The 19,510-nt window shown below is 43.5% G+C and overlaps 1 protein-coding gene across 1 annotated transcript in view; it reads right to left on the reverse strand.

Annotated features, from left to right (window-relative positions):
• LOC117447603 (neural-cadherin-like) overlaps positions 1 to 19,510 on the reverse strand; it is a 109,343-nt gene that overhangs the window by 20,775 nt on the left and 69,058 nt on the right. The window contains exons 12-23 of the mRNA XM_034084369.1: positions 16,882 to 17,049; positions 15,165 to 15,414; positions 14,519 to 14,646; positions 13,975 to 14,161; positions 11,914 to 12,057; positions 10,272 to 10,555; positions 7,752 to 9,360; positions 6,706 to 6,799; positions 5,747 to 5,931; positions 4,115 to 4,344; positions 3,392 to 3,669; positions 1,257 to 1,471 (exon numbers count right to left, since the gene is read on the reverse strand). Coding sequence (XP_033940260.1) covers positions 1,257 to 1,471; positions 3,392 to 3,669; positions 4,115 to 4,344; positions 5,747 to 5,931; positions 6,706 to 6,799; positions 7,752 to 9,360; positions 10,272 to 10,555; positions 11,914 to 12,057; positions 13,975 to 14,161; positions 14,519 to 14,646; positions 15,165 to 15,414; positions 16,882 to 17,049 — 3,772 coding nt within the window. The remainder of the gene's footprint in view (positions 1 to 1,256; positions 1,472 to 3,391; positions 3,670 to 4,114; positions 4,345 to 5,746; positions 5,932 to 6,705; positions 6,800 to 7,751; positions 9,361 to 10,271; positions 10,556 to 11,913; positions 12,058 to 13,974; positions 14,162 to 14,518; positions 14,647 to 15,164; positions 15,415 to 16,881; positions 17,050 to 19,510) is intronic.

The following is a 19,510-nucleotide window of genomic DNA, read 5'->3' on the forward strand; positions in this document are numbered from 1 at the left end:
ATCTAAAAGGGAATGGACCCCATGATAGCAATTGGTATAGATATGAAAGACTGGTTGCTATCATATTTTATATCCAAAAAGATTCCCGATACATTCCAATCCCAACATGACTTTTACAGTTGTCTTTATAATTTAAATCTTTGTTTTCAGATCATCATTATCTTTATCCCGTGGCAGTAACTTCAACAACAAGCAGCAGCAGTGGGTTTAGTGCACTCTGTTCAATGTACTGCTGTGTAATGAAAGATAATCTGGAGAGACACTATAATACAGGGATTACAAATCTGTATACCTTGTGATACCGTAAGAAAGGTGTTTATGGCGCAATCTTTAACAAACAAAAAAAAATCACATTTTGGGAAATCTGTCATAATAAAAAAAACACCCCGACACACGCATTACTTATTATTACTTTTTATGCATTTAGAAAAACGAAAACTGCAGTTGCATTTATCACATGTCCCTGTTACCCTGAATCTTATTTGCAATCTGAGTAAAGGCACAGCCATTTGTCTATATAAAACATATATCTATATATATATATATATATATATAGAAAAATGCAGGATTTGTTAAGTGACAGATTAAGTTTATAAAAGTTGTAAATATAACGATCACTTGTATTTGAGAATCGACACTGAACATGTTGCCATTACAATGGTATTTTCTATCTCTACAATGCATTTCTTTTACAATTCAGCTATTTAAAAAGACACCCATATTATCATTAAGTAACATGAATCATTTCAGTATTAGTGTTATGCAATCTGATGACTAACTATCAACAATAGTAAGCTTTATCTATTTACTCTAGATGTTGTCTACTGTCCTTCGAATATAGAATTGATGTTCCAGCCTTTATGTCAGCAAGAACAAAAAGCTGCCGACGCGTCCTTGAGAGAGACGCTGAATGTTTACCAGCCACACAGCGTGTTCAGGAGCCGAAGCACTGCTGTGACACTGAAGTGGGGGGTAAGCAATAACACAATTCCTCGTGGCACAGGACAGTATTATACACATAAAACAGTAAGAACGAGTCGCCTGCGTTGCAGCACATTAGGTACTGCACTATAACTCGGTAGACTGAGCGCTCAAATCCCTAAACAGCAGTACACTAACGAACAAAATGTGCCTCATATATCTGATTAGCTACCGCCAAGTAATTGAACACACAAAATGAAGGTGCAAGTTTGAGCGCAGTAATGGCCCCGCAGGTCCCCCGGCATGCATCTAATTACACATACTCATGTATTTACCTATGGCCATGTAGTCCTCTTCCTCCCCGGGCAGCAGAGTGGCCAATGGGCCTGCGTACAGTAACAGTCCATCGTCTTTCTCCGTCATAAACTCCAGTGAAAGATGGCTATCAAAGCAAGGCCTGATGGGGGGAAACCAGGCATAACCGTTGCCAAGGAAACTAAGCCTCGTCTGCTGACAGTCTGGCCCCTCGAGCTGCGGGGGGCAGTGACACCTGTAGCACACAGAAGGGAAAAATAAAAAATAAGAGTGAGGACAATCAGGGCGAAAGATGGGGAAAGAAACAATCAGTGTAGTTGATGTTTGTGTGCGCTGTGAAATCTCCTCACTGTCCAATCTCAGCGCGGGGACTTTGTGTACGTGACGGCCCTGTTGATTCACACAGGAAGGGGCTTTGACTTTTCTCCAACATGCACTAAGAAAGCTCTTATCAATCTATTGTGAGCATAAGCAAAACACCTGAATATTCAATCCTACATTAAATCACTTAATTTCTCCGGCCTGTTCTTTATCGGTCACCCGGGCTGAACCCTCTGGAGACGGCTGCTGCTCAGCACATCTCATCTCATAATTAATTATATTTCTCTCGCTTTTATAAGCACCATACTATCACTGATTTCGTGGACTTTTTCTGCCCTCTTCTCATTCTTAAGGTATTACACGCTTCAGTTGATAACTGTACAATTGCCTCTTCTTGTAGTCATCTACTTTGATTAGAGCTTGAGTGCTGGGGATCACTGCTCTTACAGGCACTGGAAATTAAATGTTTTCCATGCCTGTCTTCAACATGTAGCAGTAGGAGACCGTGATGGTTAATATTAATAATCGTACACAAAGAACGATAAAGGGAGAGATCCCAGCAGTGATTAAAACAGTCCATTCCATCACTGCGATGCCAGGGCCCGCTTGATCTCATCCTCTCAATGTGAGACAAGCTGGCTTTGCTGATAATGTCAAAGCCATCTATTTCCACGCAGTGTCTGAGGGAGGGTGTGTGTGCTGAGACCGTGAGGGGCTGTTTCTCCCCATCTCTGTTTATTCTGCAGAGGGGCAACACATGTCAGGAATACTGATCCATACGCAGCGGAAAAGGACGGATTAGGCGGAGCGTAGCCGTATGCATACATATGCCCACGCCGTGCACGGCACCTCACTCGTTCACGTGACTCGTGAGAGCTTTGCCGATCCAAATCAAGAAGTGCAGAGCATGTTTTCCCCACTTCTGACTGACAATATCTGATCAGCTGCCTTCTGTAGTTGCCTGTTAAGCTCCTTCGACAGAGAGAATCAAACATTGGATTCTTTATAGTTCTGCCGCATTCACATGAGGGCACATATAGCACATACGGGGAGATAGCCTTGTTACGGAACAAGGGCTTCTCTCAGCAGGGAGCAGATCAACCGCTATGGAGGAAATATAAAAGATAAGAGGAGGAAAAGAAGAAGCTCTGTAGACTGTTATATGAACTTGCATGTTCATGTTAATGGCATTAAATGAGATTTTGAGAAGTTGTGAGCATAGAGGGGGGCCAGAGTTGTGTTAATCCTCTTGCCCTATATTTATTTAATCTGAGCATTAGTGTGTGCATGAAATGAACTGCACGCTGTTGCCTACTGTATGACTTCCACAGAGACTCTTACACTCTCAGTAATAACATCAATATTTAGGGTGAATATTCAAACTACTAGCTTATGACCTTGATACAAAAGTTCCCTTTCTTATTTATCTCCAAGTTCTGCAGCACACAGTGCACCAGAGTTTCAGATATCCGACTATAAATCTAAAGGCCTAATTTAATAATACACAATAGACACAGTCCTAGTTCCGAATGATATGCACATTCATGCGCATTTTTCCTTTTGCAAATAGCCCTACGTCTCTTGAAAAAACGTGCTACTCTCTATTCCGCCGACAACACGGCAGAGCAGCTCAAGCAAGTTAGGTCAAGATGCAGGTGAAGGAGATGTTTCTCACGGGAGACACCTTCTTAGTAATGCTTGGCTCATTTTCCAGGATGCCACTCTTGCATTAAGTCTCACAGGGCTAGAGAGAAGACTGCAGCACATCCCATTTCAAGTGATATCCTCTTAAACCCCCTTAGTCCTCCTGAAGAACCGCGGACGTGCCTCTCACCTGTATCCACTCTGGGTGTCGACGCAGGTTCCCCCGTTAAGGCAGGGCTTGCTGGGGTAGGAGGCGCAGGGTTGGTGGGTCATTTCCCTGGCAACGCAGCCACACACGGCGGAGGAAGTCACCTTCACTGAGACCAGGGAGAGAGCCCCCGAGTCCACCAGGGTGGGCGAGTCACTGATGCTCAACTGTGTGGAGCAGCCGCCGGACGTCCTGCAGTCCGTGCGCACACACTCGTCTATCTGCACCTGGCTCACATTCACACGCAACACTGACTGCAGCTGCGGCAAAGCAAAAATGCAAATTACAATAATTGTCAGTGAAGATAAACTGATTTGTATTTCTATTGGTGTGAGTTACTAAATGATTTACACTTCAAGGGGAAAAAAAGACTTCACAAGCAATACAAAGGAGTTGAAAATCAGGGCCTAATCTACATAAATGCTTTTAATATTCTATAACTGCTTATTTATAACAAATAGCTAGACAGGAGGATTACAAATGATGCACAACCAAAGCATGACAAATGAAAGCCATTATAAAAGCAAAGAGAAGAAATGAACGGGAGAGAGAGACATGACAGGGCCAGGCAGTTAACCGACAGGAAGTTGGTGTGAAAATTAAAGGGCAGATAAAAAGCTCTGTTATCTTTTCCCCTCATGCTCCCAAGTGTATCACTTGATACACGAGCATTGATCCATCTATCAGACACGGCGGTATATATACCTTCTTTTTATGTGCGGCGAGGACAGCGTGCAGTTTTTCTGGGCGCAGGTAGCCATTATCAGTTAGCACATAGAAATGAACATCCACGGTTTTCTCCTGGCTGTCAGCGATGCTGAATATGTTGATGCTCCCTGATTTGACAGACAGGGTTTCAGACAGAAAGTCCCAGAACGTCTCCAGCCGACTCCTTCCCTCGACGTGAGAGTCGATAAAATCTCTCGCTGTTATGCCTTAGGAGACAAAGAGAGGAGTACTGACTCGTCAATGACAACTACAGGGTTGATCAAAGTCTGCGAGTTCCTCATTCCATTAACACCAGCGGTAGTCTAACATCTCCCGCTATCGATCCACTCCCTCACTGAATCATCCATAAGCTGAATGAGTCGTGATGCAGTCAAGTACAAATGTTTTATGTTTTCACTGAAAAACAGTTAGGGACTTCAACAAAATATTCTAATGTCCGTAAAATCAATCACATACGTGGTGCCACCTCTCAATCACATCTGGAGAATGTGGGCAGTTATCTTTAATCTCCAGAAATGATAATGACTTGGAGTCAGAGGCATCCATAATAGCCTTTTTAAATGTCAAGGACTTTACCTGATACTTCCAAATTGACCTTTATAACTTAGATTTGCTCCAAGAGACTGACAGAGAAACGAACACTCAAACATAAACTTTAGAGTGTTAAAGACTGCGACGAAGAAAGACACTGTTACCAACAGGCACTGTGAAAGGTTGCTTGAGAATGCTTAGAAATGTTAAATAATGCAAGTGTAAAAATGTCTCTTGACAGCCTATTCTTTTAGCGTTAACTGGATTGACAAGCTGATAATAAGTCAATGAAAAGTACCATGCCTGTGGCAGAGGCTGTCTCTTTCAACGTCAGCTTCAAAACACAATGGAACAACAACAGCAACTAGGAACACATGTTTCTTTTGCGGAGGATGACGGAGGCAGGGAATCCAGTTGAGTACACAGAGAAACGCAGTGCAGTTTCAAAAACTATGCAAATGTGAAACCACAAATATACCAAATCACATGCAAAACATCTTCAGCAATGTGTCAACTCAAGAAGCTCAAAACACGACGGGAACGGGGAAACTAAAAAGTGATGCACACAGTTGGGACCGGAGCGCCAACTGTCACTGTCGTAGAATTAGTCTGTTTCATGATTGTAAGGTTTTGTCAGTATATTTGACAATACTAGGTTAGATACGTTATCTAGCTAGCTTACAGCAGATCTGCACAAATATCGAAAGGAATCAAGCGATCAAAATATCAAAATAAGCCAATACAATTTAAGGCATGGTTCCAGTGACAGTTGGCCAACTTTATAATCCCAGAATGCCCGTTGTGTTCTGAGCTTCTTGCAGCATTTCGTGTTTGCCGCGTTTAGTTTGTGCAGTGCTTTTAGTTATCACATGTGTTGTTAAGTTGGTAAAAGATGTTTCTTCATTTTCACGTGTTTTTCTTGTTTGTTTTGGCACATTTCTGGTTTTATATTTGCAAGTGCAGTGCATTTCTCATAATGGAAGTGTTGTTGGGCCGTAGCGCGCTTGCCCCTGTCGGCCATCGTATGCTTGTGAGTGTTTGTGCCATAAGGGGAGTCAGTGTTTCTGCTAATGTTACCGGTCAGACGCAGCGAGGCGGACGACAGGATGGCCTTTTCCTCCAGATCCCTGACATGAACTCTGACCCCTGAGAACACGTCGGGCCACACGCCATCAGACACCCCGACCCTCAACCAGTAGCTGCCTGCTGGAGGGTCTTGGCGGAGGGTCAGCACTCCTGAGCTCTGGTTCAGATTGAAGTATCTGAGGAAAGCAGAGGAGCTGTTTAGGGGGAGAAGACGGCTTCAGAGGAAGATGAAAGAGAAAGAAAAAAGAGAAGACAAGTGGCCTCTTTTGTCTCTACGCTTTTGTTCAGAGGAAAGAACACCTGACAGATAGCAGACAGGCAAGAAGAGAATTGGTCAGCGGTAGCAGGGTTTAGTCAAGACGAAGGTTCATTCAAATGAATTGTAAGAAAAAACCACATGCATAAAAAGAAAAAGACGGCAATTTATTTGCCGCCAAAAGAGCTACATAGTTGTCATGGTAACTGTCAGATGTTTTTATATGAATAAAACAAATATGGAATTGGTATTTCTAATCTGATCTTGACGGTATGAATACTGAATAGCTGCAATAGGTCCCTGATGCAGTCAGACGGTCCTCGTACAGTTTGTTTCATCTCGGACGGGAACGTCACACAGGTAGACCGAGATTGCTTAATTTGTTTGAATCTTGTCGCATTTCCCATAATGGCTCACTGTTCACAGCTTTTAAATTAGATGCCGGGGAATTGGATTACGATTAGGAGAAGTACCTGTTAGGCAAGAATCGCCTGTTTCAAGCCGAGTGATATGAATAAAAGAGGCTTTGATAGAGAAAAACAGCTTCATAGCTGAGTCCACATCCTCTTTATTTCTCAAATTCTACACAGCTGGCAGTTCTTCTTGTACTGTACTGCTTTAGCACTTGTACTGCACATTTGGAGATGAGCAGGTTTTCAGTACAAATTATACGCATGTGACACAGAGCTCTTACTTGGCTGCGCTTGTCTCCAGAGTGTAGGTCTTGTTGTCCCAGTCATCAGGATCTGGGGCATACACCTTCCCCAGTGCCACATTCACCATCCTTCCTGTTCCAGGTGTAAACACACACACACACACACACACACACACACACACACACACACACACACACACACACACACACACACACACACACACACACACACACACACACACACACACACACACACACACACACACACACACACACACACACACACACACACACACACACACACACACACACACACACACACACACACACACACACACACACACACACACACACACACACACACACACACACACACACACACACACACACACACACACACACACACACACACACACACACACACTGATTCAGTCCGGACAGAATCTGCTGATGCTAACACATATCTTTCCGTCCCTCTCTTCTCCTTATCTTGCATTCCTGTGTTCTGTTCTACTTATTATGCTCATAACTGTGGAGCCCCACTGCTGGAATGAATAGGCTCTCAGTGCTCCACTTCAGAGAGCGTGGAGCTTAAGGAAGCAGGGCTATCTCAGTATGGATTATGTTATTATCGACCTGCAGTGTCAGAGTACTGCAGCTGGGTAAACAATGGCAGCCTGGATGATTAACGGCATTCCTGTTTTCAACAATTACCAAAACTGCCACGATGTAGCTGAGTATGCGATCAAAACACTAACAAGCTGACATACCTAACCAACTCACCTGAAGGGTAATAAACTACAAAAGGAGAAGAAGAATTATGATCCTTATCACAATGTGATGCTCAGGTGAGCTTTAGGCGTGGGGCTTGAGAAAGGATTTGACAACGATATTACCATAACGAAACACTGTTAGAATGTAAAAGGAAGAGCACAATTATGAATTCCAGACTACACAGAGCCGGTATGGGAGAGAAAAACGTGGCCTCAGTTACCCCTCTTCACTCAAGCTCTCCCTGCACTGAAAGGCTCTGTAGCGAAAGCAAGGGGCAGGGAGAATGAAATGAGGGGAAGCCAGAAACTCACCCTTGCGGCTATGCACATAGACATCTTTCTCTCCGGCCTGATGGGCGTTATCATTCAGGTCGCCAATGGTGATTGTGAGCGTGTTTGTGGCTGTCATTGGCGGATCGCCGCTGTCAATCATAATCACGGGCAAGTGGAACTCGCTCTGCCTTTCCCTATCGAATCTCCTCAGAGCAGTGAGCGTGGCCGAGCCGTTCCCGTGATCCTGCAGATGGAAGTCAGTGGAGTAAAGTGAGGGCAGAGAGAGTCTGAAAGGAGGCCCGTGCTCTGGGGAGTCTCTGTCCACAACGTGCAGCAGAGTGGAGCCCCCGCTGAGCCACACCACTTGAGGGGCCGGGCTGTTCTCCCACAGCACCGGAGCGTAGGCTGTCTCCAGCTCCGGCCCGTTGTCATTCAAGTCAAGCAGCGGCAAGTGGACCGTGACACTGCCAGTATGTGCAGGGGTACCCCGGTCTGTCGCCATGACAACCAGCTCATAACCCACCACTGTGTCCCGATCCAGAGGCCTGGCAACTGTAATCACGCCGTTTTGGCTGACTGCAAAGTGTCCATGCGGGTCAGACTGAGGGAGAACGCTGTACCACATGTCCCCGTTTGGCCCCGAGTCAGAGTCAGTGGCTGTGAGCTGAATAACAGTAGTTCCCACGGTTACATCCTCGGGCAAAGGGGCGAGCAGGTGGGAGGTGGGGTTGAAAGCGGGAGCGTTGTCGTTCTCATCCTGCACAAGAACCTGGCAGTGGATAAGGCTGGAGAAGTCAGAGTCCTCCACCTTGATGGTGAGGTTGAACCGCTGCTCCCCTTGCTTCTCAAAGTCCAGCTTCTTCTTCAGCCTCAGGGTGCCCGTCTGCTCCAGTCTGTGACTCACCATGTAGAACCGCTGCTCGGGGTCTCCTGCCACCACGCTGAAGGTCAGCTGTCCGTAAGTGCCAGCGTCAGGATCCACGGCGCTCACTTCCAGGATAGAAGCGTCGACCTCTGAGCTCTCCGGCACACGAGCGCCACAGCGGTCTTCTCTGAACTTCGGCACATGGTCGTTGATGTCCGTCACCACTATAGTGGCGGTCGCTGAACCTGTCATACCTCCGCCGTCACGGGCCTCCAATACCAGACGGTGGCTTTCAGCAACCTCCCGGTCCAGACCCTCTGCCGCCACAGATATAGTGCCGGTGCTGGAATCAATAGTGAAAAGGTGTTCGTTGTTTGCGTTGTGCACGTTCTCTGTAATCCGATATGTCAGGATTGCGTTCTGACCTACTGCTGCGTCGTCAAGGTCTAACGCCGTCATTTCCACAACAAAGGTTCCAGTGGGGGAGTTCTCCACAACGCTACTGTGGCAATTATCCGGCGCACACGAGAAGGCGGGGGAATTGTCATTGATGTCCCACACGTTGATAATAACATCCGTAAAGCCAGTAAGTCCCTCGCCCTCTTCGTCCGTTGCCATGACAACGAAGCGCCAGACCGAACGCTGCTCTCGGTCCATGGTGCGCTGGGCATACATCTCCCCCGTGATGTCATTGATCATGAAGTGTGACTCTGCCCCTTGGCCGTGAATGGAATACCGGATGGCGCCTTGGTCTGCGTCTTTGTCGGGGTCATTCGCTGTCACCTGCACAGACAAAGATACTTTCTTAAGAGAATGGACGTTCATTCATCCAGTCAGACCCAAATGAATGCTTCTTCTTATCTCTTTTCAGCCATCACCTTCTTTGCTTTTGGATTTTTAAGACAGCCCATTTAAGTGTCTGCACATTTTCCTGACCACCTAAATGAAAGCAATGAGCTCTGATCAGGCATGGCTCTTACATCTCGCCTCAGAGTAGGTCTGACAACCTTACTGCTACATTTCCCCACACAAGATCCATCACTGCTGATTCTCCTACTTAGTGGAAGGATCATTCTGTAATGGTAAGGAGGACATATTATGCTACTTTTCAGGTTCACATTTGTATTTTGCTCTTCTAATGCGACATGTTTACATGCTTCAATGTTCAAAGAAGTATTTTTCTCATACTGCCTGTGCTGCAGCACCTCTTTTTACAGTCTGTCTGAAACCAGAGCCCAGTCTGCTCTGATGTGACCGGTCAACTGCTTAGAGATCTCCCGTCCCTTAGCAAATCACGTACACTGTGTTGGCATGCTAGCCAATAGAAACGCAAGTGTTAGTGATGTCACTATGTTACTGAAGTAAACAAAGAGTCCAATCGAGTCGGTTCCCTCTGGAGGGAACTTTGGGATTTTAGTCTTTGCAGACCATTTACATGCACAAAGACCTATAGCACATTACAAGAAATGTGAAAGCCCCCAAGAGCATAATAGGGCCTCTTAAAAAACAACAGTTGCGTATTAACACCACAAGACTAACAGAAGATGCACTTCAAGACCATGTGACCATATGAAGTTGTAAGTAATACTAAGTGGCGGCTACACTTGAGAAGTGCTTAAGATAATTATGAATTGCAGTCATTTTTATAAAAAGCAGTGGAACACCTCTAAGCAGCAATCCTCTCCGCCTCTCACCTGTAGCACGAACACAGGAGACCCGTCAAGCTCCTCTGTGACGGATCCATAGTACTCATTCATGGAGAACACAGGCGCCTCGTCGTTCTTGTTAACCACGGTAACCACCACCGCAGCGTAGTCTTCCCACTTCCCATCGGAGGCGAGGACCAGTAGCTTGTATCTCTTCTGCTGTTCATAGTCCAGTGGCTGTGCAATAAAGATCGTCCCCACCTCTGGCTCGATGTCAAAAACACCTCCTTTGTTGCCAGATGTAATCTGGTAGCGCAGTTTGGCATTGGCTCCTGTGGCAGGATTTACAAAAATGCATGATTGGGAAGGAGTAATCACTGTCCTGATTCTGCACAAATGAAATGTTTTATAATAGAATTACTGAAATCTAAAAGGGAAACATGAGTATAGCAACATTTTAGGAAGGTAGTACACTTTATAGCAGGCTGTTCCTGAACATGTCAGTGTTATTCTATATACAGTATTCTTTAAGCAGACACCTTATTATTCGAGCAAAAACAGAACGGTGAACCATGAGGGTATTACACCTCATTCCCTCTAAGACGTGAGCATTAGTAGGTTTTCATGTATCCCTTTCTTGTTTTGATTACTTAATTAAATGGAAACGTTGTAGCTCGTCTCCTCGGCTTTAATCAGATACTAATTAAAAAAAGAGTGCTCGAAAAAAGTAAAAAGCAGCATACAGTAATGCACTTTGATAGTGGCCTCTAGGGAATGATTTCAAAGCCCAAGAGAGGGTGGGGGGATGCAGTTTGGTAAAGAGGAAGTCAATATCTTGAACTTATCTACTGTGTCTCAGAGGACACCACATGGTCTACCGGGTTAACATTGGAATAGATCAGATCATCTCCTGGAATGAACAGTCTTCCTTTTCAATCATCCTGTTGGGTTAAAGTAGCTACAATCCCATGTAAATACACTAATCTCTACTATTAACACAACCCTGGCTGACAAAGAGCTCCCAGCCTCCCACAGGCTTACAGCAGGCAGACCCAGGGTGTTGGTTTTTAAACAAGACAGATTGAGCGTAGCCTCTTAGACACAAGCGCAACCCTATTGCAACTTTAATGTTGGGGGTTGGTGTTATTCCACAGCTATTCATCATTAGTGCTGCAGCCAAGCCTAAGCTGCACCCCCGCTCACCATAAATACTTGATTAACGGACCTAAACATGCCTGATAGAGGGATCTTAGACTACGGCTGTACGGAGGATGAGCAACTGCTTTATTTGTGAAATCCCGCCCACCTACTGTGTGGGAGCGTGTCACTCTTTCTGGAACATATGTGCGACCGTGCATTACCAAGCACTCAAATGACGAGTGCTAAATCTAGAACACTGCATGATTTCAGCAGAGCTCAGGCCGGATTGGGAAACACTGCCCACAGGGTCATTTATTGCATTCTGCTATGAATGCTGGTCATTTTGAAAGAAAGTGCGACTGCTGGAAAACTGACGGATTGACTGCCAAAATGTTATTTCGAGACATAGTGAGAGAAATAAAAGAAGCGCAATTTTGAAACTGTTATCATAAAGTGGTCCACTAAAACTTCTATAACTCAGGTTCTGGTTGGCTTGCTTCGTGGTATCGGTAACAATCTCCCAATCGGTCTACTGCCTCTTCATGCATACCTTCATCCTCGTCGTTAGCACTAACAGTGACAACAGCCAGGCCCACATCTGCATTTTCATCGACACCGACTTCATACAGTCGCTGAGCAAAGACTGGTTTGTTGTCGTTGACGTCGCTGATGAAAACCCTGACATACGCTGTGTCTGCAAGAATGACAGAATGGCAGAAGATTAAACGGAGCAGCATGCAGACACACACACACACACACACACACACACACACACACACACACACACACACACACACACACACACACACACACACACACACACACACACACACACACACACACACACACACACACACACACACACACACACACACACACACACACACACACACACACACACACACACACACACACACACACACACACACACACTTTACATCAAACAGGGTATGTGTGTATACTCGCTCCATCTGTTTATTGATTCTACAATTCATTGTCACTGTTTAGCGGGGAAGTGGCACTTAACCAAACGCAATGTGCCTCATTGACACGGAAATCAGAAAAAACACAACTCAGAAATATGCGCCGTGAATTACATAAATGATTCATTTTGTCAAGAGTTGTATTGTTTTCTTTTCAGAGGGAAACTGTTTTCAAAAAGAAGGAAAAACAGTAATGGAGCTTAACCCCTCCAACAAGCTGCTTTTTTTAGAGTAGATAAAGACCCTCTCTACAGGGAGGTTACATATTTATAAGAAGACAAGTGTTTGTGTCTTATCTGTGCCCTCCTCATCACACTGTTTTTTTACTTTAGTTAGGAAGAGTAAATTATCTGCTCACTGAACACATGGGTGACATGTTAATTTGGAGCTGCTGCAGCAAGAGATGATCGTGGCTCTTTTTTCGTAGCTTGTTTTTACATTTCCCTCCTCCTCTTGGTGTATCCCAGAGGTGACGCAGTGAGACAGGTGATGTTTGCAGAGGAGATGAGCCCCTTCTGGATATGGGAGATTCGTAGCCCAAGACGCAGTTAAGGCTCATTGCAAATGCTAAGCAGCCATGGCACTTCTGGAGAGAAGGCTTTACTGCTCCAAAACATCACCCTTTACCCCTAATACCTCCTCTGCAAACATTTGCAAAAGACCCACTTGGGAATAGAAAATGTCATATTCTGTCACTTTAGACACAGGCTAAAGTTCTATGACTGCCACAATGTTGTAGAGAGAACATGGTAAACGAACAAAGGACACAAAGGTTAAATATTGAACAAGAAAATTAAAAAAGGGTTTGTGACGAAAATAAATCTGAGCCAGTTTCACATTGTATAGAGTCGGTCTGGTCATGGCAGAAGACTACATCAAATTAGGTTCACCTTTCAAAGTCAATCCCAAGGTGTCAATTAATGGTTTGCCAATGCAGTCTGTTTTTGAACACAGTGCACAGAGGACACATTCCTCATATTGTTCAGTATTGCCCTGTAGGCTTGAAGGAAAAGAACAATGCTGTTTCTTATGAATAGGACATTGCAACAGGCCATAGGTCACTTCAAAGTTAACTCCGCGGCTAACATTGTTTCTTAGAATGAAAAAGAACCATTTTGTATGGCTTAAAATAGTAGGGATACACTAAATCTGTTATAGCTGTAAACACTGAATATGGGCTTAGAAATAGCTTTATCGAACAGTTTGACATTTTGGAAAATATATTTTTACTGTCTGCCAAGAGTTGGTCAAGTAGATGGATACCACTCTCATGGCTGTACTGTAAATATGAAGCTAGCAGCTATCTCATGCTAAGCTTAATGCTTAGCTAGAGGGAGTTTAAGTGGCAGACTGTTTCTGGCCTGACACAGGAGCAGTTTTCCGAATCAATTGAAAACAAAATAAAAAGTGGTAATTTGTTAGTTTTTAGAGATGCTGATGGGATGATTTTGATGCCTTTGGAGCAGGCTGGATATTTCCTTGTGTTTCCTGTCTTCATGTTAAGCTATAGCTAATTGTACTTGTATGAGGGTTTGCAATCTTCTTAACATTTGGAAAACATCAATAACAGTTGCATGGTAGCTTAAAAAAGTTTGATGCATGTTAAAACAATCCTAATATTTTCTCACCTGAGTTGGGCTGTTTGTTTTTGCCAGGTCGCGCCGACTCCTGGCCGTCTTCTGACTGAACCTCCAGCAAATAGGAGCTACGGGCCTCACGATCAAACACAGCTTCTGTGTAGATGGTCCCAAGTGTTGGGTCTATGCGGAATAGATGGTGGTCCCCGCTGCTGTCAATCAGCAGAGAGTAAGTGATCTGTGGAGCACAGGGAATTTGAAAATCAAGCCACAGTATTCTTTCAAGCAAAAACCTGCAGAAATAGGACAAATGAAAGGCTTTGAAGGTGAAATTGACAGGAGCCATCTGTCATATTCCCCATCTGTCTTCTTATTACAGAAAAAACTAGATCGATACTCCATCCCACTGATATTATCACAGTCAGCCACTCATTTCCTCTGCACAGTTCCCAATAGCACCTGGACAAATCTGGAACAAAGGTTTCCGCACAGGAGGGATTAAGTTGTGACATTATAGAATACTTCTTGTCTATTTCGTTGAAGATCTCATTGTTTTGCACCTTCACACTATAACAAGATATGCAAAACCACAAACCTCTCCATTCAGACCCAGGTCTTTGTCATGAGCGGACACTTGGAGAACCGAAGTCCCTATCTGAGCTCCTTCTGTTACTGAGGCCTCGTAGATGGAGGAGGTGAAAAATGGCACGTTGTCATTGACATCTTGGGAGAGAAGAGAGATTTAGTAGCAAATTGATGTGTTAATTTCCAGATAGTAATTAGGTCATACATTATCCAGCATCCAAAGGTATAGCCTCCGTAACAGCACACATAAAAGATGTAGTGTCTTAAGTGCAACACAACACATCTTATTACAGATGCCCGGGGGAACATTCTGGATGCTGAACTTGTTCACCTGTAGATGAACCCAGTATTATACTTAACAGCGGAAAGATAATCGAATTGTCATTTTAAGAATTAACATGGTCCTTTTGTAAATGTACTATTACCTTTTCAACAAATGTCATTCTATGATATTTTGACAATTAATTAAATCATCCATCATTCTCTCACTGTTGACTTAATTATACAAATGTGATTAAAGTGAAAATTGCCAAAAACACAATTAAATCTGAAAGTTTAAGAATATTAATAAAAACTGGCTATGGGAATAAAGTCTGACAATTTCAATTTGACACCAAAGAACAAAGATAGCTAAGTGAGAATATTACTAATCACACCTGTAATGTTGATATAAACTGTAGTGAAAGCGGCGAGAGGCACGGCAGCCACATTCTGTGCTCGAACCCGGAGAGAGAAGACGGGTGTGGTCTCATAGTCCAGCGGCTCAGACACCAGAATGGACGCAGTGCCGTCTTCGCGGTTGGGGGAGAGGTAGAAACGGACCGGCATGTTGGTTTCAGGGACCATCCCATCCTCCAGGTTATAGGTCACCCTCGGGTCACCCAGCCGAGAGGTCGCCTTGATTGTCTGAATTAGATGAGAAGTAAAATGTATAGCAGAAGGCCTGAATACAATTTAAAGTAGAGAAAGCCTGATACACATATGATGGGAAACCCACCCTTAGCTGAAAGGGTTAAAAAGCCTTTAGTCCTTACAGAGTGTGGCTGACTGTCTCAACCTATTTCCAAGTCATCCCTCTTGCTTTGAAAAATAATTCAACATTTTGGGGGGAAATACACTTATAAAGTTCAGAAAGCGGGAGGGAAAGTTAGCAACAGTAAGCTTAGCATAAAGACTCACAGCTAGCTCTGTTGACATTTTATAAAGATCTGTACCAGTCTTTGCCTAATCATTTTTTTGTTAACAACATCAAATTGTTAAGGCTACAGCACATGAAAGAAGAAGTATAACGTTTGTATAAGTAGTTTTCAGCTTTGACACAACCAGGTAAGCTGTTTTTCCGTTTCTCTGTTAATGCTAGGCATGCTAATCGCCTCAGGGCTCTGGTGTCATGTTAAATACTAATCTGCTTTAAGCTGCTAACCCAACAAACGAAAGTTATTAATCTGATCATAAAGAAAAACTTTCATTCCACGAATTGGATGATACCGATTCTTATGTCAGGAGCTAGAGCTAAGAAGCGATTGGCTTAGCTACAGTATAGTGAACAAAAATGATGACAAAACATGTTCATTTCTGAAAATTACACCTGGTGGTAGTATTTTTAAACCTTGGTTAGAGCCAGTCCTGATGCTGAGCCAAGCTAACCAGCCGCAGGCTGTAGTTTCATAATTAACGCTCAGGCATGAGAGTGGTATCAATCATCCAACTCAAGAGTTGACAAGAGAGCAAATAAGGGTATATTTAATGTTTAATTAAATGTTTTCAAGGTACACAAATTGTGTTTGCAGTACGTCAGGTATCATTTGTCTAGTGACAGGCTTGATTCAAATTAGGACAGACTGTTTGAATGGTTTATAGCTGAGGGAAGCAAAGGCTTGTCAAATACATATTACAATTGTTTCGTGATTAATTATCTGAGTCAAACATATTCTCAGAGCCCTGAAATCACCTCATATCTGGAAGTGAATCCCCTTTGTGAAAACTTTGTGAAAACCTTAGGCAGAAAAGGAGGATTTTGTGCTGTACAGTTTGACAGCAATATTATTTCTCTCATCAAAGGAGACGTTTGGAATAGTTTTAATAAGCCTGGAGTCATAAAACTTGCTTAGCACATGTGATCCAATGTCAGATTTCTTCTAAAACATCAAACTAAAACACGTTTACAGATTTTACAGCATGCTGACAAGCTACCAAAGGTGTATTTTGAGCACAAAGAGAACACGCTGTCTGAATAACACTGTGCACTAATCCAGGAGAGTAAGCAAACACACATTCAGCTGATTCAAGATGGCAAGAGATAGAGGAGAGAGGAGCCAAATCTACAACATATGTGCTTATATACAGTGTTCCTCCAATCATAGCCACACGTACCACTATATGTGTGTCCCTTGCAGAATTTTCCGGAATGACGACGCTGTAGCTGTCCGTCTCCCACTGTGGAGGCTGGTTCTTCACGTCGGTGATGGTGACTGCCAGCTCCACAGAAGTGTTACGATTCCCCCCGTCCGTAGCTACGATGTCCCGCGTGATGTAGGTTCTCTGTAACAATCAGTCACTAACATGATTATCATGGTATTTAGAGCTGAAAAGATAAACTGATGAACACATTGTCGACTGAAAATGTATTAGCAACTATCAAATTATACACAGCTCTAATTTCAGTCAAAATGATTGAGACACTCAGCGTGATCAGCCTTTGCATTAACTCCATTTAAAAAAAATCATTTAATTAGGTGTAATAGAACAACAGAGGAAGCAGTGTGAGCCTTACACACAATGTATTAAGCTATAATTCAGGTTGCACAAAAGCTCCTCTACTTTTGTAATTGTGCTATAATTGAACTGCCACGGAAATAAGGGGGTACATTTGACCGAGGAACTGTTTTTCATCAAGGTGGATAATGCAGGGATAGCACATTTCCTTAACAGGTCATTAGAGTATTTCATTCTGTTTATCTATAGTGGACAATGGGTAACATCAACATTAGACTCACATCAGGGAAGAAAAGAACCTCTAACAGCGGTCTCTTTATGGCCACCCAAGGAAATTCCATTCTTCTAGTAAAAGGTAATGTAAGTCATAGTCCCACCACTTTGTTACTGAAAAACTGCTCAAATAATAAATTCAACATTTCAGCCATCAGCTGCATTATTCTATCAATAGAAATCCTGGCCTAGCCACTCTTTTGTTGGCTTCTGATAATAAGGAAATCTCACTTAAGTATAGGAATTCCATTTCCTATGCCTGGGACAATCCAATTAGTGTTTGTGAACAAGTACTCTTTTCTCAGATTGTAATCTGTGAAGTCCAACATGGACTCAGCAACTGCTGCTTTTACAATAATTGAATGAATGACTGTCTTTGTGGTAACATTCAAACAAGGTTTTAAATTCAATTTGTAGGAAGAGTGTTAGATCTGAACCAGAACATAACCATTACATATTCCGAATGTGGTAACAGCAACCTTTTCCATCATCTCCACTTACAGTAATTCTCTCGCTGTGCTGTTTTAAGAATAAGACTCACTGTTGTCTAATGCCGTTTCCTTCAGGTTCTACTGAAGTCAATGGCGAACCATACCGAGACCGAAGCCATTATAGTTGGCACCCCACACCAGGTTCGGTCATCCACCATCACCACCATCACCTTCTCCGGCCAGGACATTACCCTCTCCTCAATAGTCACCAACCTGGGTGTGAAAATGGACGCCCATCTGACCTTTGAGGCCCACATTAAACAGCTGTGCAAGAACTCCTTTTACCACCTCAGGAACATCGCCAAACTCCGCCCCACACTCACTCTGTCTGATGCCGAAAAGCTGGTCCATGCCTTTGTCTCCTCCAGGCTGGACTACTGCAATGCACTCCTCATCGGGATCCCTAACAAAAGCATCCAGAAGCTCCAATACATTCAGAACAGCGCTGCTAGGATCCTGATGAGGGTGCGCAAATATGATCACATCACCCCCATCCTTAAAGCACTACACTGGCTACCCGTGGAACTGAGGATCGAATTCAAGGTCTCCGTCCTCACCCACCAGTGTGTCCATGGAACTGCCCCTCCCTACCTCAAGGAACTCCTCACCCCCCATACCTCCTTGCGGACCACCCGTTCCAGCAACTCCAATTTCCTCAAACCCCCCAGGACTAAGCTCCGTACTATGGGAGACCGGGCCTTCTGCTCGGCTGCTCCCAGCCTGTGGAACGCTCTCCCCGACCAAATGAGAGCACCACAGACCGTGGAGGCTTTTAAAAAAGGCCTCAAAACCCATCTCTTCAAAAGAGCCTTTGCCTAGACCTTTTTATCACCCTTTTTTTTTTTTTTTTTTATTGCTTTTTTTATTAATTCTATCGTGTTGTGTAATGTTTATTTATACTGTTCATGCTCACTACTTGTAGCACTTCGGGATTTGCATTCAAATATAAAGTGCTTTATAAATGGAACTCATTATTATTATTATTATTATACTGCACACTTGAAGTGTTGTGTGAAAATATAGCCTATACGTATTCACTGTAATCAGAAACTGTAATTAAAAATGTAAATAGAACAATGCATCTGACTGAGACATTTAACATTTAATGAGGTGCTTTTACAATCTTAGTTGTAATCTTATTTCAAATTTACAATGAAAGGATTGGCGGATGATTCAAATAGCTTCTGAAACTGTGTTTAAATATGCAACAGCTTTGTTGAGCGAGGTTTTGGGCTTAACATTTTCAATTTTGCATGAAGTTCACTGCAGGATTTCTAGAGAATTATAAATCATGTTAAATATTGAATGGTTCTATAGTGCTTTATCAAGTTTCTAGCCAAAGAACAACTACATTTGAATAAGTGGAAGACACAAACAAGATGAAAAGTGCTGATAGGCTAAAGCAAACATCGAAGTTGACAACACACAGTGTAGAAATGGGTTACATCACTGAAGTTTTGACTCGGTAAAACACTTGCGGTACATGTATTTGTGGACAAACATCAACTAGACAAGGACAACCT

The sequence above is a fragment of the Pseudochaenichthys georgianus genome, chromosome 6, assembly GCF_902827115.2.
Source record: "Pseudochaenichthys georgianus chromosome 6, fPseGeo1.2, whole genome shotgun sequence".
Lineage (NCBI taxonomy): Eukaryota > Metazoa > Chordata > Actinopteri > Perciformes > Channichthyidae > Pseudochaenichthys > Pseudochaenichthys georgianus.